Source organism: Convolutriloba macropyga, chromosome 12, assembly GCF_964194025.1.
Source record: "Convolutriloba macropyga chromosome 12, txConMacr16.3, whole genome shotgun sequence".
Lineage (NCBI taxonomy): Eukaryota > Metazoa > Xenacoelomorpha > Acoela > Convolutidae > Convolutriloba > Convolutriloba macropyga.
In genome coordinates, this window is record NC_134479.1 from 39,204,095 (window position 1) to 39,228,610 (window position 24,516).

Below are 24,516 nucleotides of genomic sequence, written 5' to 3' on the forward strand. Positions count from 1 at the left end.
TTATATCATTTTAAAAATATGGTTAATGGGCGTTGGGATTGCAAATGTATCGACTAAGCTTGGGGGCACGAACGAAAAAGATCCGTCAATTTTGTATTGTTCATACTGTTTGATGAAGAAACTTCAGAATTTAACCTCTGCTCAAATTATTGAGAGCTTACTAAAACAATTTTCAACATGCATGATTTAGACGGCTGACTGACTATCTGGTCAATTATAATTTGGAAAGTTTCTGACAATCTTCTGAATAATACTTTCAAGTTAAATTTGATCAAAATAAGGTTACTTAAGAATTTGTTTGTTGCAAAGTAGTTCTGCTAACCACATCAAGCATTCAAGCTTGACAATATACGCTCAACGAGAGTACCACTTTTGCGGAGTGATTATGTTAACTCTTATTCAATTTCTTCTCCGGGACTCTCAAATAGCGTTTTCGGCTTTGCGAGAAAATTCTGCCTGGGACATAAAATGAGGTTTAATTTTTAATTGTTCTTGAACGAAGTTCATAGCAATTATTGTAAACGTGTGTCTTTTTTATGCAAAATTTTTGCTTGACGGTTTTGACTTTTTCGAGTGACTTTTACGCCCTTAACTTTTTGCGTTTCGCGTGATCTAAAATTTGCTCTCAATCACAATTTCAAGCAGCTGAACTCAATTGGCGGCAATTTAATACTAAAAGTCAAATGAAAAGTGCGCGGAAACTGGTGCCATTTTTCACTTTAAATCTTAATAGTGGTTTATCTTAACCTCTAATGTGATTATTTGAAGCCCACTATTGAACTTCTTAGTCCCATTTAGGCTCCCCCTTCCTACCCCACCCCCCCCCCCCCCCGACTGAAGCAGGCTGCAATTGATTAGAGCTCCCACTAGTCGTTCGAGAGCAATTCTTCCGACGTTTAGTCGGTTATGTTAAGAGAATTGGAAAATTTTGGGCGGCCCTATATTGTTCTCCTGTTATAACGATTTGGACTGCAATTTTGCTGAACTCTGAAACGTGTTCTTTGCAATGATTTTAGTAACTAAAGTTGTATTTTTGGGATTTACAAGAAATAGGGTTTTTTCCGATTAGATATTTTGCTTTTTTCCAACGAATTCCTTCGTTTTGAATTGTTAAGGAGTTATAGCTTTACCTTCATCATACGCATACGTTTTTTTAAATGACCAATGGACATTTGAGTGTTTTTGACGTTTCTCCGTTTCTTTCACAAGTTAAAATCGATTCTATGGCAACTTACTCGTTCAAAAATAAAGTTTGTCTGAAACCCAATGTTTTTACTCTATTTTTTAATGTAAAAACTAAACCGGACTGGAACTAGACAAGAAAGAAATAACTTGGGGGAAAATAGTGTCGGTTTGTTTGCTACATAAAATTAGTTTTTAACAATTGTTTTGGAATGATTTTGATTGTTTCATTTTTTTTTTTGCTTGGAGTGAAAATTATGAAGTTCATTCTGCCATGATTATAGATATTGATGATTTTAGGGTTGTTCGGTTTGATTCGTTAACCGAAGTAAAAGAAAACATTGTTAAAGATGAAGTATGAACGTTTTTCTCCTGTAACAGTTCGGTTTTTGTTTCGATGATCTCATATTGGACATATTAAGATGTAGTGGTATTTACATATAAATTAACAGTATGAGATTTCACTCAGTTGGCTCCTTTTAAATTGTGGCAAATTTGTTTGAAAAATAATTTTGCAGTTACTTCTCTGCGAATTTGTCGTTTTCGAAGTAGATTTTTATCTGCAAATCTACTTCGAAAGATGGTTCATCTAGTGACATGAATTATTAATTTCTCTCAAGCAATTATGTTAGTCCTGTTGTCTTTTCATGCAATTTTTCCCTTGACAGATTTTTCGTCTGACCCTTTTAAATTTTTGTCATCAAACACGTGTTAACAAGTAACGCCCGGTGGGCACGAGAACTGTGATCACCAAGATTTTGTTCTAACGTATTTAGAGAACCAAAGGGTAAGAAAGTGTTGAATTTGAGTACAATTTTGGGATCTTTTCTGCTAGCGCCCCCCCCCCCCGCTTAGTTAGGCACCCCCCATTTATAAATGTGTAAACATATTGTTAAAGCTAAGTAATCTTATACGTGAACATATATGAGCAATATGCATTTACTAAAAGCTAGCACAGCTATGGTTTGAAAGTATTACGTATTCAACCAAAATTTGTTGCATATAACGTAAGCATCAATAAAAATTTCTGTATTAGATCATTTTTGGTGTTATCGGCTACTATAGAGCTTGAATTTTTAAAACTTTTTAAAGGAAACTATTCTAAAAGTGCCTTCAATCTACCTAGACACTCTTGTTTCAATGAAATTCAAATATCGCTCTTACAATTCGCGAAAACTTAGATTTTGGGGGGTGCAAAATTTATCGGCTATATAAGGCTGGGGGGGGGGGGGGCGCTAGCAGAAAAGATCCCAATTTTGCTGATTAGTGAAAGAAAAGTTTTCTTAAAAATTAACAAGAGTTCAAATAAATCAAAGTTCTTCTCTGATAGCGAAGCAGCCGATTGTTTATAGCGGTTTGATTCAAAAAGTCAAAGTTTATTTTTTGCCAATTTAGGACAAAAAAAATAGATTTTCATTTCTTTTACTCTCCAACTTCCAAACTAAGTTCTCGGTCTCTGTCTCGAAGTTTTTTTTACCGATTAAGTTGTAACCTGGGTTCGGTAAGTTCTCATAGTTTTTCTGCTCCAAGTATGTGATACACTGCAACTGTTTTGGAGACATAATTTCTTGGTGTAGAGGGTGGTGCTCCCTAAATTGTAGCTAGCTACTGACGAACCCAATCGCGCTCCTGTTTTCTTTGAAAGTTCAAAATCCAGCGCTCGGTACCAAATCCTTAATTTTTATTAGTTACTCTATATTACGTGAATAAGAAATGTCAAAATTGTGGAAGTATGCAAACCTTGCCCTTAAAGCGTCTGACGCCTCTGCAAGGCCTGAAAGATTATTGTCTAAATTAAATCATTAATCATCCACATTTTCAAAAATTTGCTTGATCGAAAATTGTTTGATCAAACTGATAATTGAAAGTTATGGTGTCTTTCTTATCAATTCAGACTTGGAAATTTGAACCTAATTCTTTATTTGTGTTCCAAAGGACTAAATTGAAGCGCCGTGAAAACGCGTTTTGTAGTTTTAAGAAATTCTTAGTTCTTAAGCAAACAAAATAATTTTAATGACTTTTTGGTGAGACTTAAACTGATGATTACATTATTTTTGAAGTAGGGTTTCAATTATTGCTTTGCCGCATTGTCCACGTGGGCGAATAGGTTAAGACAGGTTTTTGTGGTTGATCGGGCGTCGCTGCTTCGTTCTATGTCTGTGATGACCGATGGTCACCCCATTACAAAGCAAGCAATATTTGCTGGATTCTCAAGATGAGAAAAGAAGGTGACCATGTTTATTTGGCCTCGCAGTTGAAACTAAATTAACCAAACATTTGCTGATCGTACTTTCCCACGCCGTATACACACACAACACACACATTGCTATCTATCTCTGTTAGTTACAAAACATTAACTTGTGCTAACATAAACACGTTTTAATCTCTAGCGTTTATGACTTTTGAGGGGTAAATATTACGTTTTCGCAGGAGCTTAATTTTGGGGAATCATTTATAACACTGTTAGTTATGCTACGCTCTTCATAAATAAATTGATAACAAATTTGTTGTATATTTCAACCTAATTTATCAGGGCGCCCCGTTAAGTTATGTTTATATTTGCAAAGTTTGTGCTTTCGTGACTGCGATCGAAAATTTGTTGACTTCATTATGTTAATTTACAACTCCAATGTTTGTTGGTGTTTTAGTGAGAAAATCAAAATTTGCTCGAAAACGTTTTTGTAGTTGCAATAATTTCCCAAGTTCAACGCCCTTTCATCGGAGTCACTGAACATTCTCAAAGGGTTCACAAGAGCAAAAAGTTGGAAAACTTGTAACTTTCCCAACGCGAGGATTTTTAAAATTGTTCTCACGTGAATTTTCCCTCAATTCACAATTCGCTCATTCCCTTCTCACGCGTGAATTCTTGTCCGCTTAGAAATTATTTCACACTTATTGTTGAAAAAATTCCGACAAGCCGTTGTAATTTTTCAAATTTTCGATTTTCAGCCAATCAGATTGCTCGAATTTATTTTTCCGCGAAATTTGTTCCTCCGAATAATTCACACTTCAGCAATTTGAGACATGGAAATGCTTTTCATGTATTCCTAAACAACACATTTGACATTTTCAAATATCGATTGTTCTTAAGTATTATTAAGCCATATTTTCATTTTTAATTGATTCAATATTATTCGAATTTACCCAAAAATTCACACGATTAAGAAATTGTTTCCTTAATTGCTTGATTTGCTCAAATTGGAGCCCTATCAATTACTGGCAAAGTTCAAGTGTGTAATTAGTGGTTTGGTTAATAACCAAATTGAGTTAAGTCAATTCGTTCACTTTAATCTTCGGACCAGTTAAATTGATTAAATTTATGGGTTTTAACGCCCGGTACTAGTTATTGCGTCCAGGCTTTTTGTGAAAGTTTATTCAGATTGACAAAAATCAGTGTTACATAACTCTTCAATTTCATGTGTCTTTCAAGCGAAATAGTTTAACAGTAAAGTTACCTCAACAAAAGCGATTCTCGTGATTTCAAGTTTTTGCATGTTTAGTTAACTCATTTATAATTACACTGTCAACAAATAAAGTCTCGTTTTTGCTTTAACCTTTGTGTGTTAATTGCTCATCGTGCCAGATTTTCACAAATTTAGTTCTCATTTGTACTAAAAGTTCTATTTATTGGATTGTAAAACGCAAAAAGAAGCTTAAACGTAAACAGAAATTATCGGACAATTTGCCTCTCCAAATCGTGCATCGATAAACTGAATTGACGATTTATTTGAAATTTACTTGAAAATTATGGCACCCCACGAAATAGCACCTTTCACACCTATCACATACAGCAATACTTTAAACAGCATCAACAACAATAACAACAGCAATACAGCGCTGCAGAACAACTTTTTCCTTATGGTGAAACAGCACAGATTTGAAGATCTAATCGACTTTTTGGCTTGTTATGCGGACCAAATTGATCTGGACGCTGTAGAACGGAGGACTGGGTTTTCAGCATTATCAATGGCGAGTATCGAGGGCAGCTTAAGAAAGGTGAAAAGGCTAATCAAATTGGGGGCGGACCCGAGAAGGCTAGACGCACACGGATATGCTTGTATACATTACGCATTAGCTTACGGTCACGTAGAAATGAGCAGTTTTCTCATGAAAAATGGAATTTGCTGAAACTTCACTCCATTTCTAAATCGGCTTCAACGCTAGACAAATTGAAGATTTATTTGGTGCTGTATTCGTTTGTCCTTCATATTTCAAATGTGCTCAATTACATCAGTCACCCTTTGCCCTTGAAATCTCAACATATCTTTTCGTCGACTACCTGAAATCTGCGGGTTTTGTTTATTCGCAAACTGAAAATGGTCGCTTTCAATTTTTGGGTTTAGAAACTGCCTGATTCTCTATACACTCGATTAATATCGACATTTTAACAGAAACTGAAAAGTATCCTCTTAAGTATCCTCTTATAAAGGCTCTTCTGATTTTGTGATATCTGAACTTTTGAGTTTGTAGAATATGATTATATTTTGTTAGAGAAAAACTATTTTACAATTTATTTTCCTCTTCAAATTTGAAATGAGCCAGCTTTAGTTATGCAGAATAAAGAAAAGATTAAGTATTTTTTTTATGTATAATATTAAATAAAAAAATCTTTAAACATCTCTTCAGGTCTTATCTCAGCTCAAATCTGTCTGCGATTAAATGTAAGGTTAAATAAATATCATTATAGGTCGGTTTCGGTATCATCTTTTGATATTTATGATTTTGTAGGGTGAAATTTCGTATGTGAACATTTGCGAGGATTATTTCAGGTCATCTGTTTCGACATGAAGTTATGTCAAGCAAGGGGTGTTGAAATTTTCATGATTTAGGCAAATTGCTCGAAATCATTCTGTAGAACATTCTTTTTTCATTTTTCGATTTTGCTATAATGCAATTGAATTAATGATTTCAAAAAGTGCTCAGAGTTACGCAAAGCAACAATGCTTGAATTTTGCAACAAATTTTGAATTTATTTTGTCTTTATTTCGATAAAGAAACTTCAAATGGAGAGCATACGTTTTTATTGGCTGGGATAACACAGCACTTTTTATCATTTTTGTTTTTTTTTAATCAAAGGAACGCTTGTCTTCGAAAAGCTTATCGAAACTAGGCGAATAATGTTTGAACACGCTTTCTTTGACAATAAATATCAATAAGGCGACTCGGTAATGTTCCGACCCCGCCAATCCACAATTTTGGCATAATTGTCTACCAAATGAGGAACAGATAGAAAAACCCAAAAATTGTTTTTTGGGAATCCCAAAAAAGCCCAAGTATTTTTCAAAAAATTTGTATGACCGATAAGATAGCTTCCAAAGCAAATAACCCAGTGGAGTAAAAATTGAAGCATTAGTTTACTGTGATATGCCAATAATAAAAAAGCGAGTCAAGACGAACAGCAAAATCAAACAACAACAACAAACATTAATTACATCAAAAACTTTGTCCGTTTTAAAAAACAAAATTATATGACATACCGTCAGATATACCAAAAACTAAACAATGTATTTTATAAATCATAAGAAAAGGTATGGACCAGTCCATAAAAAGGTTTGGTAACAATTAGACAAAAAAGAAAAACAGTAAAGTTAAAAAATTGGCTTATTTTTTTAAAAAAAATTAACTTCTAGTACTGAAAACCATTAGAAATCAAATAAAATATCCCAAAGGTTTGCGATTACCATTGCTTCTATAGAAGTGCATTAGGACCTGTCCTTATTCATTTTTTAAGCGGCTAAAAAGAACAACAAAAAACAACAAACAAAAATTCAATTGCAACTTGCCAGAAAACGCTGTCAAAACCGTCAAGCCATATTTTGGCCCCCAAAAAATATTCGATTGCGCCTTCCTTAAACACCGATAATGTAGTATGTGGCTTATAGTTTATTAGTGAGACTAGGTAACATTAGACAAAAAAGAGAAATGGTCAAAACTATGTAATAATTTTGGTTTTTTTTCGAAACAAAATTATATCCAAAGTCATGAGAGACATTAATTACAAAATGAAATATTTAAAATTGGTCTTTTATTCATCCAAAGGAAGCCTTTGAGCCCTGCAATTATCCAGAATACGTCTTGCATCTACAAAAAAAAACGTCAAAAATGACAAAAATCAAATTAATTTACTTTTTTTGTGAAAAACCGGTGTCGAAGTCAGTAAGGTCACAACGCGTTCTTTAAATATATATAGATTTTGGGACATCAATCCCTTTTGACACCTTCCGGTGACACCCATACTGTCATATTTTTCTTGAAATTAACGAGATTAACAAAAAGAAAAATATAAAGAGCAAACTTGCAAAAGTTTTTTTTAGTTTTGATAAACGATTGTTTTCAAAGTCCTGAAAGCCATCAGCTGTCTACTAATATAAGAATATCGGTTCATCTATTCTTCCATGAAAAGCCAGTGAAACTTATCGCTATACAAGAAATTTCATACGACCGAAACGACAAAATTAAAAAATTCAATTAATTTCTTCAAGAAAGAAGGGTCGAGGCCGTTAAAACGTTAATCTATATCTTTCAAGATTTTAATATGTTCAATTGTGCTTTATTTTGAACGCTAATAAGGTGTTATATGAACTGTTAATAATGTGATAATGTGACTAGAAAACGTGAAAAACTGGCCAATATCTGAAAACAAAAAAAAATCTGAAATCTAGTAGTATCAAAGCCAGAGAACAATAACTTCAGGCTTAAAACCGCAATCGAGAATAAATTTTAGATCAGTAGAATGAAGAAGCATTCCTTCTTTGCTGACACTAAGCTACAAATTGACCAAATTAAGAAAAAAAAGAGGAAAAGTTCATTAAGCCTTTATTTATTTAAGTCGAAACGATCATAAACCTTCAAGTAAAAAACTAAATGCATTAGCTTGGAGCTGCATAGGAAGACAATTGGACCAGTTATTCCTGAGCTTTTATTTGATATGTTCTGTTCTTTATTATTAAAAAAAGGTATTTTTTCAAAAAAAGACCGACTGATTACAATCCGAATTTTGGATTGTAACAGTCCAAGATTGGCCCAAAACTAGCCCTACTAATGCTTATTGTCCTTTAAGAACAATTGATTTTCCGAAAGTTGTAGATATAGATAATTTGTTAGTTGAAAACTCAAAAAAATAATTTCTGCATTTTTTGGGTAAAGTTAGCAAAAAACGGCAAAGTTTTAATTACAGAGCACTCTCAGTGGAAGTTGAAGTAGTAATAGCACCCTTCTGAGTCTGAAAAGATTGTATTAGTGTTTTTTGGTGTTGTACTGCCGGCAAATGTATTCAAAGTGGAATAATCAAAGTGGAGTTTTTGACCGAAATTAAATCAGAATAATCAACAATGATTGTTTGTCTTTAAAAATAAAATCAACGACACTATTCTTAAAAATTTTAACAAATTTAGCAAAATTGACGAAAATTTAGGCAAAAATTTTGGAAAATGTGAATAAAAACAATTTGATTTCACTCTGCTTTTCTCAGAAGTTTAAACCTCGATAAGTCCCTGTAGAAAACGAAAATTAAAAAAATCTTTTTAATTCCATATTCTACGCTGGACGAGCTTTCTAATGATACCAGTCTCAACTCTATACGATGAATATATCGATCGGCGAAAATTGACTGAACAAAAAAACCCATTTGAGTATATAGTTCCTCCCCCCTCAAGAGGGGTCGGAACAATTAATTGAAGAACGCGAAATGATTGAACTTCGGATCAGTAATGTTTTATGGTTGTTTTCAGTTGTCCAATAGTAATTTTTTGTCTTCATTTGCTTGATCATTTTAGACTTCGTTTTTCGCTTAATCGTTGTTTGAGAGTTTTGCGTGATCAAATTTCTTGCATTCAAAATTTTAAGGACTTGAATTTAAAAGGGCAAATGGAAAGTGCCCGAATTTAATATCGTTATTCCACTTCAATTAATAATTTTCTATTAGCACCTGAAATAGTCGGTTTAATCACCTTAGTGAAAATTTTCCCCTCTACAATTCACACGGAGCAAAGGAACAGGCTACAAAAGAATTGAGCCACGGCAGTCGTTCTAGATTAATTTGTTAGACGTTAGTCGCTTATGTTCTCAGTTTGATAGCCTGGTCAACGATGCTACTCAGTTTTCTACGCAAAATAAATACGGGAGATAAAAAATATCTCCTGAGTGTAAAGTTTTCTCTCTAATATGGCGCAGAATATTCCGTTACATATATGGGTAACCACTGCTTTAATCAATTTTTTTGTTTCAATCAATTTTGGTCAATTGATCAATGATTTTAACGCGAGGGTGCCATGAAGATTGAATGATATGGGTTTCGTCTTATGAATTATTGCAAGTTAAGACAAAGAATTCTTATGAAAAGTTAAGAGGAATTCAATTATTCAAATTGAAGATGTTATTCTTTAACTTTTCTCTGAGTTTCAATCAACAGTTTGCAAACCAACTATTCATCGAGAATTTAAACGGCTAAGACATTTTTTCAGCAATGACAAGACATCTGCTTTTTATTTGCACATAAAAATTGGAGCTTATCCATTTTTGCGTTGAATAATTACTCTCATTGAGATTTGCAATTCTGTTAAGATGAACGGAAGTTTGGTACAGAAAAAATTCAAATTGCTTTATCTTTTCTCTCGCTGATCAGTTTAATTTTTGTTGTCTGCAGTAAGCTTTTATATTTGAAAATCCTTTTTGAAGTCCGAGCCTCGATCTTACACAATCTTGAAACGTAAGCATAAGAAAATTTACATCACCACCTTTTTTCTGGTCCATTTTACTGAAGTTAGAGGTTTAGTTGAATGCTTTCTGACATAAAATAAGTAAAATATCAAAACAAACAAATATCTTTGGTAGTAGTTTTTAGTTAATCGGACTAAAGTTGTCTTGCCTAATCTCATCGATTGTTTTTTTGTGGATATTTTCAATTTCTCATTAGGCTTTTTTTAGAAACCAATTTCTAACATCTTTCAATATTTTTCTCATTTTTGGTGCTAATATCACTAAGGGAGTTTTCTGTAACTTTACATTACTACCATATTATGCTTACGTAAATAATTTTAGCAGCCAACAAAATAGAACAGAATGGTCAAATAGTTTTTGATTCTCTTGCTTCTCTTTATTTTTTTCCTTTAAAAGTGAACAAGCCTCCAATGATGTTAATTTTTTTTATTAAGGCATGGTTTTGAGCTTTTATTTTAACTTCGAAAGTGACATTTTCACGTTTTTAATTTTTGAGTGGCCTCGATTGCTCCCTACTCCGAAAAAAAGTTGGTTATTTAAATAAAAGCCATTAAGATAGGAGCGTGGGCCTGATAAAAAAATTGCCTGAGCCTGATAGCAGAGTGGTTATTGCTTCTGTTGCAGGAAGAAATGTTGAAATCTTTTCTCTGACCTATAGTGCTGGAACAAAAACAAAATGACGGCAGCGAGGTTATCCAGAATTTCGCTTTTTACGGCCCGAATCTTTTGCAGGTCAATTTCCTGCAAATATTGCCAACCCTAAAACCATAGTAGCAAATGGATTGATTACTTGTGAAGTTCTTCAAAGATAACCGTTGACAGCGGAAAAGAAAAATTAGCAGGCACTGTAAAGGAAATTTTCGAGATAACAAGTATTTATTTTTAAAAATCTATTAACATTGTTTTTTGGGCAATTGTAAATATTTTTGCATTTGCAATTCTGTCTGCTTCAATGGTATGTTCACTGCTCGGAGAAGGATTTTGCATTTTTCGAAAAAAAATCAAAGTAGATTTATTGTTAAGCTGTTTGTTATTCTATTTAATAGCTCTCGAACGAAGTTTCCGTCGATTCTTGCAGATATGTGCGTATTTCTTTTTCACGCAATTTTCTGAACATTTTTGGAGAAAAAGCGAATTCCATATTAAGCTATCCAAGAGAGGAACAATCTCCGATTAAAACTATCGTCAAGACGGATTGATGATGCGCTTCATGTCATAATATTATAAACCGTTGGGATGGAAAGTGATGTACGGATTGATGACGTCAGTTTTGTTTTCCTAGATGAGCAAGTTTAATTATATAGTTAAACTTAGTTAGTTGAGAATAGTCATGCTCTTGTTCAGGATCTTGTAGAAGCATGCTTGCTGACAGAATTGTTGTTGATTGCTCTCAAGCGGGTTTGTAGCAATTCATCGGGTCATGTTGTCCTTTGTTAAGCGATTTTTACTGGATGGTTACCTTCAATTTGATCTCTCGAGTGACATTTTCTCAGTTGCCTTTTACATGATTAATAGCCTACATCAGCTCTTCTGAATTGACTTTGAATTGTTTTGGGGCGCTGTCTTTTTTTTACGATGAAAAGAATTTGATTTTTATTACGGCAGTATCTTTTGATCTTTTAGCACATTTTGCTAATTTTAAGTCAAAGTGGAGTGATAATTTTGGTCACGTCGAAAGGGCAAGTTGAGCGAAATATTGAGTGTTTTTGGCGTTAAGTTTGTCGCTTCAAGGAGAGTCAGTAAACGGTGTTTAAAATTTTGCTTTCTCATATGTGACTTGTTGTTCACGTATAGTATGTGACTACTGTTTTTACCCTTTCCGAGTTTTTTCATGATTTCATCAGATTCATTTTCATCACCTAATCAATTCTGGGTCCTGTTTGTTGTTAATTCAATGAAAATTTTTGTCCTGCCTTGTTTTAAGATCTGTTCGCACGTTTTCATGATTTCTGATGTCAAATTAGAATAGTGATTTTGGACACGCCGAAATAGCCTTTCTTATTTGTGATAATTCTTATTTGTGCGGCAACTCAACTTTTTTTAAATATTGTTAATTTAAAAGACTTTTCCTGATCAATTGCTAACCATTTTAGTCCTAGTTTTTCGTTCTTCTTGAATTTGGAATGGATTTTAAATTCGTTTTACCTTCCTCTCATCTTTTTCTTTATTGTCACGACTCACATTTTATTGCTGATTTACCTCCCTCACTGTTTCAGCTCAATGTTATTTAGATTTTCTTTGGCAAATTTACGCAAATGCGTTGAAGGTCAAAAGCGAAATCAAAAGATTTGTGCTATACCAATAAAAGGCTCTAAGACTAAATGTTTAAAAGACTTGACTAAATTTTGATGAATGATGTTATTGTATTCATCATGTTATCATAATACACTGTTAACTGGTATTTGTATTATTTAGAGGCTGAGTTCGCATTTTTATTGAATCCAATGAAAATGCGAACCAGATTAGAACACTTTTGTCACTTCGTCTTCAATTTGTCTTTTTTTCGGTAGCTGTTTCAATCCCGCCGTCTGTTAGATGGGTCACCGACGGCTATTTTCTGGCTATATTCTAAATTTCTTGAATTCAGATAGATCAATCGTCGGTAACTTACTAATTAAAAAATAAATGAATTGCGCGCTGAAATTGGTTTGATTGCACAACTTTAATTCTTATTATTGGCCTATGTAACCTCTAAATTCGCTGTTTTGTGCAATTTTTCTTGGCATCGTTTTTGACTGACGATTTATTTCTCGTACTGGTTGACGGAGTTATCTGGTAAAGCCCAAAAGCATTTGTTGCTGTGCAGTTCTGGTCTCTGTATTACTGTATTTGTCCACTGCTCACACTTGTCTACCCCTTCTAAAAAGAGAGTTTAGCCTCCATAAACTTCAGCTAGCGAAACTAAATCAAACAGCTCGTCCGTCTAAAGAGAGCAAGTAATCCATCCCTCTAAGTAATGGGATATCCTAGTATCACCCAGACTAGTGGCTGATTAATGCAAATTAACTAGATCAGAACTCGGGTATCATTCGGAGATATTGAGCCATCTTTTTCAGGTAATATCATACTTAAGTGTTGCCTTATAAGGACAATACAAAGGAAAACCGATTGATATTTAATAGTCGTAGACAAATAATTAAAATGTTTTTGGCGTACTGATGGTTTGCTATGCCTTTATTACGCCAATTTTTACCCATAAATTGCGCCCAATTCTGCGTTTCTATGAATTGTTATCTGGGAAGACTCTTTATAACCGTTTTAAGAGCAGTTCAAAAATTTCGTTAATTTTTGGATGCATTTCTTAAATTTATATCTTGGTTTCAACTTGTGCTTGTGACAATCATCGTTTTCATGTTCTTGACCCTTCTGCTGTTATGAAAGCGGAGGAAAATCTAACCAAACCTACAAATTACATCAAACTTATTGAAATAAAAATTGTTACCAATGTTAAAAATTATTCACGGGTTTTTCTATAAAGGATATTTGATTGTTTAGAGCTTCAACGCAGTCATTCTCCGCTACTTCAACCCAATTGGAGCTCATGAGTCGGGAAGGATAGGAGAGGATCCTTCTGGAGTGCCCAACAACCTCATGCCATATGTGGCACAGGTAAGTTATAAATATCTACTGCAGAACATTCTGATTGATTGTACCCCCCCCCCATTGCATATAGTGTATAAACATATAATGATATTAACATGATATGCATAAAATGAAGGAGCAGTTATATATTCAATTAAAAATTTGCGTTATCAATGAAGTTAACTAAAATTAAGCGGTTCTCGGAATGAAACCATTGACAGATACTTGGCTTTTGGCAAGATGCTAATGAGTTTGACCAAAGTGTTTTTACAGATTGAAGGTCTGCGATGGTTTTTGTTTTCTTGCAATTTGAAGGGGGTATGTTAGACACTGCGAGCTATCAACATTTGCGATTTTCAGCAAAGCAGAAAATTTGCTCGTTGGTTTCTTAGGTTCTTCTGTCTTAGCTTGCCGGAGAGAATGCTAATTGGTGTTGCTATTAAACTGGTGATCTCTCACTTCAAAGCCCATTTCGGCTTATTTACGCAATCCTAGCGAAACCGAAAACTACTATTATACTTTAGAACTGCTATTATAATATTTTAAGCCTATCTATCGTAAACCCTCTGGAAATCAGGGGTTAACTTTGGTCGTTTTCGAGGAATCTCAAGTCTGTTTTCAATTTTAACTTTTGACGCATTAAGATATTTAGTGGCGGTTGAGTATTCGAAGACATTTGGTTGAAATTTTTTTTTGTGAATTTCCTGGCTTTTTGAAAATAAAGGTTACATGACAATTTACCCAATACCATTATACCCAATGCTAAAATACCCAATGCCAAAATACCCAATGCCATTATACCCAATTCCCATTGATATTTTCGTTCCATAATTAGAGTACTAATTAGCAGAAAATAGCTCTTAAACGTATGATTTAAGAAGCGGATAATTTAATCCCATGTTCGGTTGTGATAGTTTCATGTCAAGTCCCACGGGCCGCTAAGGCATGGCCATGGTCATTAAGCATAATAATTTAATCACTTGTTCGGTTGTGATAGTTTCATGTCAAGTGCCACGGGCCGCTAAGGCATGGCCATGGTCATTAAGCATAATAATTTAATCACTTGTTCGGTTGTGATAGTTTCATGTCAAGTCCCACGGGCCGCTAAGGCATGGCCATGGTCATTAAGCATAATAATTTAATCACTTGTTCGGTTTTGATAGTTTCATGTCAAATCCCACGGGCCGCTAAGGCATGGCCATGGTCATTAAGCATAATAATTTAATCACTTGTTCGGTTGTGATAGTTTCATGTCAAATCCCACGGGCCGCTAAGGCATGGCCATGGTCATTAAGCATAATAATTTAATCACTTGTTCGGTTGTGATAGTTTCTTGTCAAATCCCACGGGCAGCTAAGGCATGGCCATGGTCATTAAGCATAATAATTTAATCACTTGTTCGGTTGTGATAGTTTCATGTCAAATCCCACGGGCCGCTAAGGCATGGCCATGGTCATTAAGCATAATAATTTAATCACTTGTTCGGTTGTGATAGTTTCATGTCAAGTCCCACGGGCCGCTAAGGCATGGCCATGGTCATTAAGCATAATAATTTAATCACTTGTTCGGTTGTGATAGTTTCATGTCAAATCCCACGGGCCGCTAAGGCATGGCCATGGTCATTAAGCATAATAATTTAATCACTTGTTCGGTTGCGATAGTTTCATGTCAAATCCCACGGGCCGCTAAGGCATGGCCATGGTCATTAAGCATAATAATTTAATCACTTGTTCGGTTGTGATAGTTTCATGCAAAGTGCCACGGGCCGCTGAGGCATGGCCATGGCCATTAAGTATGTTAAAACATACGGGTAATAGCGACTGCTAATTTGTTGTCTGGTTATTGAACGAAAATATCAAAGTACATTGGGTATAATGGCATTGGGTATATTGGCATTGGGTATAATGGCATTGGGTAAATTGTCCTGACACCGAAAATAAAAGTTGTGTTTGGCTTCTATTTTTATGAACTCCAACATGGCATAAAATTTTTCTGCTGCTGACATCATTTTACACAAAAAAGCAAAATTAAAATATTTTCTGATAGAAGCTAAAGTTCAGGGTTTGCTCAAGTTTTTTATAAAGCATTTCTGTAGAAGTGAAAATAGATAATGAAAAACTGAATTTCGAAGTCAACTGATATGAAGATATTTTTAACCTTGTATGTGCATTATTGGTACTTTGGAAAGACTTTTGTTGCCACGTTATTTGGAGCTATTTGATGTCAATAAAATTGATTGAAGATTTTTTTCGAGCTCTGCACGAGAACGCAATTGCTTATGCAATTTATATGTTTCTGCAATGGTCTTCTCGGTTGATGCTCTTTTGAATTACCAATATGGAAACATCTTTGGACTAGTTTCTGGTTCATTTCAGGTTGCATCTGGGAAGCTGAAGCAGTTGAGCGTGTTTGGCAGCGATTACGACACTAAAGACGGCACTGGAGTCAGGGACTACATACATGTAGTGGACTTGGCATTGGGACACACGGCTGCACTTGAGAAGTTGATCCAAGGGTCAATTCATGGTCTGAAAGTGTACAACCTGGGAACTGGTAATTTCTTTTGTTTTGCAGAATGTCGTTGATAATATATTCTTAATTCTTAAGAGTTTTGACTCTCTGTAATTATCGAATACCAACGAACATATTGCCTCAATATGGTGACTATAGGGTTAAACCCCAATTCGGTTCTAGATCACCAAACCCCTGCTTTGCTTGGGGCGGAATTTTCCCGGAATGTGAGCAGAAAATGGCATTGTTGATTGTTTTGACAAAACCAGAAGCAGAAGTTGCTTTTTAATACGAGTTGTTGATCGTGATCCGTGCAGAAATTTGTTCAAACTTGCTTTTGTTGAAAAGAAGCAGATAATACTGCAGAAAAATATTTTCAGATTGTAAACTCACCTTCTCGAAACTGATCATGGCCTCAACTGTAAATTGCATTGCTGTTTGGGCTGAACTGCCGATAATTCTGCTGATGATGATCGGTTGCTCAAAAGATGGTAAGCTGATACTGTTTTGTTTGTGATATATTAGGTAAAGGCTACTCGGTGCTGGAGATGGTGGCCGCTATGGAAAAGGCCTCAGGAAGAGAGATTCCCTATGTGCTGAAGGATAGGAGAGAGGGCGATGTTGGAGAGGTCTACGCCGACTGCTCCCTCGCTGCTAAAGAACTTGACTGGACTGCAGAGAGGGGCATGGAGACCATGTGTTAGTCCAGCAATTAAATGTCTTCAAATGTGAATAACAAAACATCAAAATTATACATCTGCCTGTACATCATGCAGAGGGACATGTACATATTGATGAAATTCCACGTACAAATTTTAAAGACCACCAAACGGAGTTTAGTTATGCATTTATTGACACCAGAAATAGTTTATTTTTTGGCACATGAAAATGATTGAATTGGTTTTCTATAGCCGCGTCCTGAATTCTAGGCGGCTATTATAGCGCTCCTAATTTTTTTTACAATTCAAAGAATTTGAATTGTATTGGGGCGCTGTCTTTTTTTTAAGATCTGTTCACACATTTTCATGATTTTTGAAGTCAAATTGGAGTAGTGATTTTGGTCACGCCGAAACAGGAAGTGGAGCAAAAAAGCGAGTGGTTTTGCGGCGTGAAATTTTTTCGCTCTAAATTTAAAGTAGAGTGAGAAAACGGTGTTTGAACAAAAATTCGCTTTCTTGCTAGTGGTTTTGTGTTCACATGCGGCAATTTCACTTTGATTTTTACAGTTTTTTCGGTTTTTTGGATCGGATTTTCTAAATGGTTTTCCCAATCCATTCATAGTCCGTTCTTGGTCTAGTTTTCTGTTTAGTCAATGAAAATTCTTTGAATTGTACGTCAGGACTTGTCCTGCTATGTTTTTTTACTTCGTCTAACAGATTTTTGTTTCGTCTTACCGTGACTTCTTGGAATTGACTTTTTCAATGACTTACCTCACTCAAAAAAATGACTTCTGAGCTCACTTATAAAACTTTAAATTTTATGAACATTTACTTATTAAAGGTCAATAGTGTGCATCTAAGTAGTGCCAAACATATGCCCTAATTCTTGAATATTAGAGTCTTGAGTTTTTTCATTTCGAATATTAATTTTGGGATCTTTTCCGTTTGTGCCCCCCCCCCCAAATATTGCACGCGCATATGGGGGGTGCAAATAATATGCGCCCACTAAGCTGAGGGGCACAAACGGAAAAGATCGTTATTTTGAAAAGCCTTATTAGGGCTTTCTCCTTATAGAGCTTAAGTGTCTCATAAAAATGAAGTCCGAAGCTAACCCAAAAAGTCTAGTGGTCTATTAAAGGACTGGTGGTCGATCTGTCTATTTTATTTCCTTAGTTGTTTCAATTCATGTAACGCCACTAGCGTCTATCGCGGCTAATTTTTGGCAATCTGCCGGCTATGTTTGATAGCAGTCGCATCAAACAGGAAAAGATCCGACCTCTAAATTCGGAAATTAAGTCTGTTGCTAAACCAAAATCCAAAATTAATTGGATACACAAACAGGGCACAAACGGAAAAGATCCGACCTCTAAATTCGGAAATTAAGTCTGTTGCTAAACCAAAATCCAAAATTAATTGTCTAAATTGAGAAAGTAAGTCTGTTGCTAAACCAAAATCCAAAATTAATTGTTAGATAGGATATAACAAGAACCTGCTAGCCAAGGGCTTAATGCTTCAGTCTACCTAGAGGTCGCTATCAATCGAGAGCAATTTCTCCGTTGTTATCGGTTTCTATATAATTCCTGAAATGAGAAGCAATTATTGTAAAAGTTTGTCTTTTACGACTCGGAGAGGAGTATTGGCTTTGTTAAGGTTTTTTACAGGAAGTAATATTTGTTCAGACGGTGTTGTGACGTAAAAGCAAAAAAAATAAAATTGCAGTGTGAACTTATTAATTATTCTTGAGCGAAGTGCATAGCATTTATTGTAAAATTGTTGGTCTTTTTGTGCAAATTCTTTGCTTGACCATTTTGCGCTTTTCTTTTAGAACATTCTTTGATTTCTCAGGTGACTTTTCACGCCTTGGTTCTTCATTTTTGAGTGATCTCATTTGTTATCACTCCGAAGTAAAGCCTGTTGTTTAAATAATGTCGACTGGAGCATAGCAAGAAGAAGGGCCTAATAGCCTAGAGGGCAGTGCTTCTGGTCAGGGAGCGGAATGTCAATAGTGCGAATCCCTTGTGGTAATCTATTTTTGCACCCATAAAGAAAAAATTATGTAGGCTACAGCCCCTGAATTGAACTGCCTCGCCTGTCGTTCAAGAGCACTTATTTCGACATAAGTCGATTTATGTTTTTTGAGCAATAGAAGTTTTTGATCATGCGCCTCAGTCAGTGAATGAATTTTCGACTTAGAAAGTTGTTTTTTTTACAGCATGCCGCATAAGGATAACCATTTTAGCCGTTTTTCATCCAATTGATCCATTTTTTATAGCTTCTATTTTTAATAGCCGCACAGCAATAGCTGGGGCTATTATTGGCCTCCTCTTCGTTTTTTTTTATTTCGTCGTCATGATTTTTGTTACAACCATATGACGTCACAGCCACTTTTTGTTCATTCGTTCATGCAATTTCAACTGAATTGCATGTGTGACCTCATTTTTCGCTCTTATTGGAGCGAGTTCTTTTGTTCATCCGCGTGATTAAATTTTTGGTCACACTTGACTTACCTCACTCTCAAAAATGACTTCCTCACTTTGAAATTGACTTTTATTTACTTTAATTCAAAGAGGTGAGGTCAAATGGGTGTGTGTCACTCTAAATGAAGGTTATTTGAGATCAGCTAATAGAGGCAGCAATAACTTTACAGATTTTTAATCAAAATATAACAGATCAGCCTTCAATGAAAAGACGAATTTTTTTGGTCTGTCTTTTTTACTGTTTTTTTTAGACTGCCGATCTACGAATCTATTGCGGCTATTTTCTGGCAATCTGCCAGCTATGTTGTTTTTTTTGTAGAAGTAATTTATAACGAAAGCGCTGAGCTGTATTAATGCTCTGAAATTCTAAAAATAATAGCAGTGTGTGTTTGAGAGTCTAACAGTGCGTTTTAAATTTTAAATGAGCACACATTTCCCAATTTTTTAGTTTTTCTTAAAATTGCTTTTTCTAAATTTGATTTTTTCATTTTTGGATTTTAAAACGGTTGGTTTTTTGAAGCATTTGGTGCAGATGGCAACTTGCTTTTGATATTTCGTGCATTGAATGCGTCTTTATAACGTGAGAATTTTTGTTTTATAGAATTGTACACTTGAATGCCCGATTTTGGTAGTTTGTATCCAATTTTTCTTTTGTTTCAATTACTAGAAAGTCTTGTTGTGCACCGTCAGAGGTCCTAATTGTCCTTTACTAATAACTGAATTGTTTTGGTGTTGAATATTTTGAATTCTGGAAAAAAAATTAAGTGAAATTTTGAAAAATTTGTTGACATTTTTATTGCAAAATGTTTCATTGTTTCCAATCTTTGAGCTATGTTTCTATATAATAATACATACAGGAAGATAGCAATTTGTTTTTTTAAGTTTTTAATAGTGTTTAGAGAAATTTAATTGCTTTTCTTTGTCATTTTTTAATTTAATTTTTAACTTTCAAAAATCAAGAACTTGTTTTGTTTGTCTTTATTCCCCACATTCTATCATGTATCGCTCTATCATATTCTGGAAACCTATATTTTTTTATCAGTGCTGCTTTTTTCACTTGTTAGCAAGTAATTAATTTAACCTTTTTCTTATTTTGTTAGCAGTTGATTTCATTCGACATGGTGCAGCGCTGCAAACTTGGTTAAATGGGTCTAAAAATTTTGACTGATATTTACTTTCTATGAGTTTTGTTGGGGTTTTGTTGATTTTAAGCAATTATTCGCCTTCAATTTATATTCTGTTTTTTTTCTTTCTGTTATTTAAATTAGGTCTTGTAAAAGTTTTAACCCTACCTAATAAGACAAGTATAGCTTGTTTTGGTTAATTGTTGAGACTCCAAAAATTAACATTAGGTAATTTTTTAGACCTAAATTTTAGTATTCCTTTCCGCTTGAAAAAATCCAGTTTAGTTGCTGAGAATATTACCTGCCTTATGCTTTCACAATTTGTCTTTTGGGTCGGACAGTTGCATGCGGAGTTCTATACTTTTCTGGTTATTATCTTGAGTTTCATGATTATTTTGAGCCGTCTGTTTTTTGAGCCTATCGGTACTTCACTGTCCTGTTTATTTGGCCCATTTCCAACAATGCTCAATGTTTTTAATTATATTACGTACTTTTTATCAGGATTTCAGTTTTTTTTCTGTCTAAATTTTTTATGTTTTAGATGTTTTATGTTTTTTTATTTTTGAATGAATGATGTCTTAAATGTTTTAACTTTAATTTTCTCCCGTTATGTCAATGCTTATTTTTTGGTGACAGTGCTAAAAGGCTTACCAATTTTTTTCAAATCCGATCAGATAATGTGATTTGTTAATATAAAAGGTAGTAGTTCTAGCTGTAATTACACTTTTCCTTGTAAAATTCCGATGCTTCGAGTTGCTTCCAAAATTCTGTCTGTTATGTAATTTTTATGCAATTTTTTTGCTTGACGGTTTTGCGCCTTTCTTCTAGAATATCTTTTGACTTCTCAAGTGACCTTTTCACGCATTTCTGCTTGATTTTTGAGTGATTAATTGCTCTCGTAAAGAAGCAATCATTGTAAACGTATGTGTCTTTTTTATGCAAAATTATTCCGATTTAATCCGTTTTGACTTTTCGAGTGACTTTTACGCCCTTGACTTTTTGCGTTTAGCGTGAACTAAAATTCTCTCAATCACAATTCCAAGCCTCTGAACTCTAGTTGGCAACAATTTAATACCGAAACTGGTGCCATTTTTCACTTTAAAACTCAATAGTGGTATATGTTAACCTCTAATGTGGTTATTTGAAGCCCATTATTGAATTTTTTAGTCCCAATTAGCAGTTGATTAGAGCTCTCACCAGTCGTTCGAGAGCAATTCTTCCTACGTTTAGTCGGCTATGTTTTCAATTGCTCTCACTCCGAAATATTTTTTGTTCAAACAAAACCAATTGTCGGAGAGTCGTTGATACCCGGGTGGTCAATAACCCGGTTTCAGGAGGTCGGGTTTATGTTTATTGCTCAACATTGAACGATCTCAATACTGAAATTTTATAAAATCAAAGAATATTTTTAAAGTCAAAGTATCAAAGAAATTTAATTTTAGCAGTTGTATTTAGGTCGTGATTTGTGGAATTGGCAGAACCAGAACAAAAACGGATACCAACACGATGTCTAAATGCATTCTTTAGATTCGTTGAGTTCCTTCGATGGATGTTGTGAGTCATAAAAAATGAAATATGTCAGTTGAGTTATGAAGCTGCGCTTCTTTTTTGTTGGTATTTGGGTTTAGTTAACTCATTAAATGATATATTTTTTGGCGTACCGAAGACTTGCTTGGCTAATTTTAACTTCAACAAATTTGTTTTAGAAGTGTTGCAATGACGTCTGGTGTTATTGAAATCGGTTGGTTAACATTTATGCAGAACGGATATGTTAAGCATAAATTTTTAATTCGAGAAATCGAGTTAAAATGTTTTCTCAAATACTCAAATTAGTTGAGGTTATCTTAGTGAAGTATAGTATGTGTACTGTCCTGTAATTATGAAAATTGTTGCAATCAAAATAAATTAATCCGGTTTATGTAATATTTTTCAATTAAAGTTGGCAAGCATATTTTAAGCATTGAATACTTAATCCAGTTATATATTCTGTATATAAATTAATACTTTTTGTTTATTAGTTCATCTGATAGAGCTTACTTAAAGTGCTGAAAAATGTTAACATTGGTCAACTGGTAGATTTTAATTATTGTAATACTATTTTCTTCTAGAATGGGAGTTGAAAATGTTCTGATATCAATGTTTTAGTGCCTCCCAGATTGAGTGTGTAAAGTTAATTTTGGAAAAAATGAAAAGGATACCAGTAGTTAGTTGCGTTCAGATTAGCAACGTCCTTGAGGCCTGAAATGGCAGCGGTCATTGATTTCTGGCTTATTAAAGTCTGTAGCAATTATATTAGTCATGTGGTCTTTATAAATTTTTTTTAAGCAATTGCTTGACCAATTTTTGTCTGACCCATTTTTCCTTTCGTCCTCCAAAACGGGATAAACAGGTAGCACCCAGAGGGTGTTAAGTTCTCTTAGAGCCTTTCAGTTCACTAGTCTGTGATTCACAGAAACTTCACCCCTCTCCCAAACCAGCGCCCCCTCACTTAACTCCGCCCCTGCACATCATTCAGGTCGTAAGAACGTGTCACCGTGCAGCCAAAACCTCCCCACCCCCTCCCCAACTGTTGCCTCCCCCAAGAGCTCAGTCTGATTTCAGGGGTGATGATATCTTAATGATTCTTCTAGATTGTGCTTGCACGCATCAATTTGTTTGTCATATACATAAGCAACCGCGTATTGAATTGATTTGTGGTTAATTAAACTGAATGCCATTGATGCAAATTTTGAAAATAAGCTGGCCTGGAACTGCACCCTGTGGAACACCGTGCTTAACTTCTAACGAATTTGATTTGAAAGGTAGAAACAATATTTGCTGGTGTTTTTGAGGTAGCTCTTGATAAGAACCACTGACGATATGCAAATTTCATGGCGCTGAAATATTTCTTTTCATAAAACAGTTTTAATAGAAATTGGTCAACGCCTCCTTTCTTTTGGCTGCAGTAATATCTGGTAGCTTCAAATTGGAAACGCATTTTGATTTACATTTTGTTGAAGATAAATCACCGTCTTTTAGTGCTCATGCTGGAATAGTAGTAATATTTGTAGGAGCCAATGGTTTGTTTGTTAAATGGATTAAGAGCTTTGCGACGCAATTGCGGTAAGAAATCAAAGTGAAAATGAGTTAGGACTGATTCTGAGAATTCTGTTGAATGATCGGTCGCTGAAAATGAGCACAGCAAGTTAACTGTACTTATAGTTCATTAAATTTGCCATTTTGTGACTGTCAGTTACAAATTCATTGAAAAGTTTCAAGATGAGTTTTAGTGCATGTCCTGGATTTGTGTTTGATTTCAATAATTAAGTTCCATTGTTCCCAGGAAAAATTGGCTGATTCAGTTAACTGGTTTTCAAACCTCTCAGAATCTTTTGTTATTCTTTGCTGGCCAAACTTTTCAATGTAAATCCTCAAATATTTACCAGACATTGGTTCTGCTTTTCTTTGGAGTATATGCTTAATTTTAAAATTAATTTGGCAGCGAATAATAAGTTTCGTTTGGCCTTCCCTATAAAAATTTTTTTGTGATACATGTAAGTTTAAGACATTATTGATCCTTTCAAAATAAGACAGCATCTAACCGATGCTAGCTGAAGAATAACGAAGTCTCCAATCAGCGTGAATCACTGGGTATTGAAATTTTTAAAGGTAATAATTTTCCTTGTCAAATTTAATTTCTGAAAATATTTTTGTTTTTATGTGATACTGATGTCAAAAATCAATGGTTGAGCTATGGAGGTCACTTTGCACCTTATAGTTTAGATGTACCTTGTTGTATAACAGTTGATTAATTAATTGATTCAAGTGAGTATTAAGTGTATTACAGCTCGGAATGCTACGAATAATGTCATTTAGCTTGAACACCATAGTTTTGATATTTGCTTTTCCCATCTTTGCTGCATTAAAGTTTTCAGTTTTCTTGTCTGATGATTGCGAACATTTTTGTTTGTTTAAGTGTTTTGTTGAACTAAGGTATGTTTTCATAGTAACGTCCAGAGGAATACTAGCGTGCGAAAGTACGTGTCTGAAAGTGAGCGTCTGATCATTATGTAGTTTATTATTAATAGCCGCCCTCATCTTCTCAGCCGGCTATTATTGCGCTCGTATTTTTACAATTCAAAGAATTTGAATTGTATTGGGGCGCTGTCTTTTTTTTTTTAAGATCTGTTCACACATTTTCATGATTTTTGAAGTCAAATTGGAGTAGTGATTTTGGTCACGCCGAAACAGGAAATGGAGCAAAAAAGCGAGTGGTTTTGCGGC

At 34.5% G+C, this 24,516-nt stretch overlaps 1 protein-coding gene across 2 annotated transcripts in view; it reads left to right on the plus strand.

Annotated features, from left to right (window-relative positions):
• LOC142350611 (UDP-glucose 4-epimerase-like) overlaps positions 1-22,390 on the plus strand; it is a 55,267-nt gene extending 32,877 nt beyond the window's left edge. For both annotated transcript variants that reach the window (XM_075402501.1, XM_075402503.1), the window contains 4 exons: positions 13,396-13,509; positions 15,858-16,035; positions 16,519-16,692; positions 21,709-22,390. In XM_075402501.1, the coding sequence (XP_075258616.1) occupies positions 13,396-13,509; positions 15,858-16,035; positions 16,519-16,692; positions 21,709-21,767 (525 nt within the window). In that variant the 3' untranslated portion in view covers positions 21,768-22,390. The remainder of the gene's footprint in view (positions 1-13,395; positions 13,510-15,857; positions 16,036-16,518; positions 16,693-21,708) is intronic.
• The last annotated feature ends 2,126 nt before the right edge of the window (positions 22,391-24,516 follow it).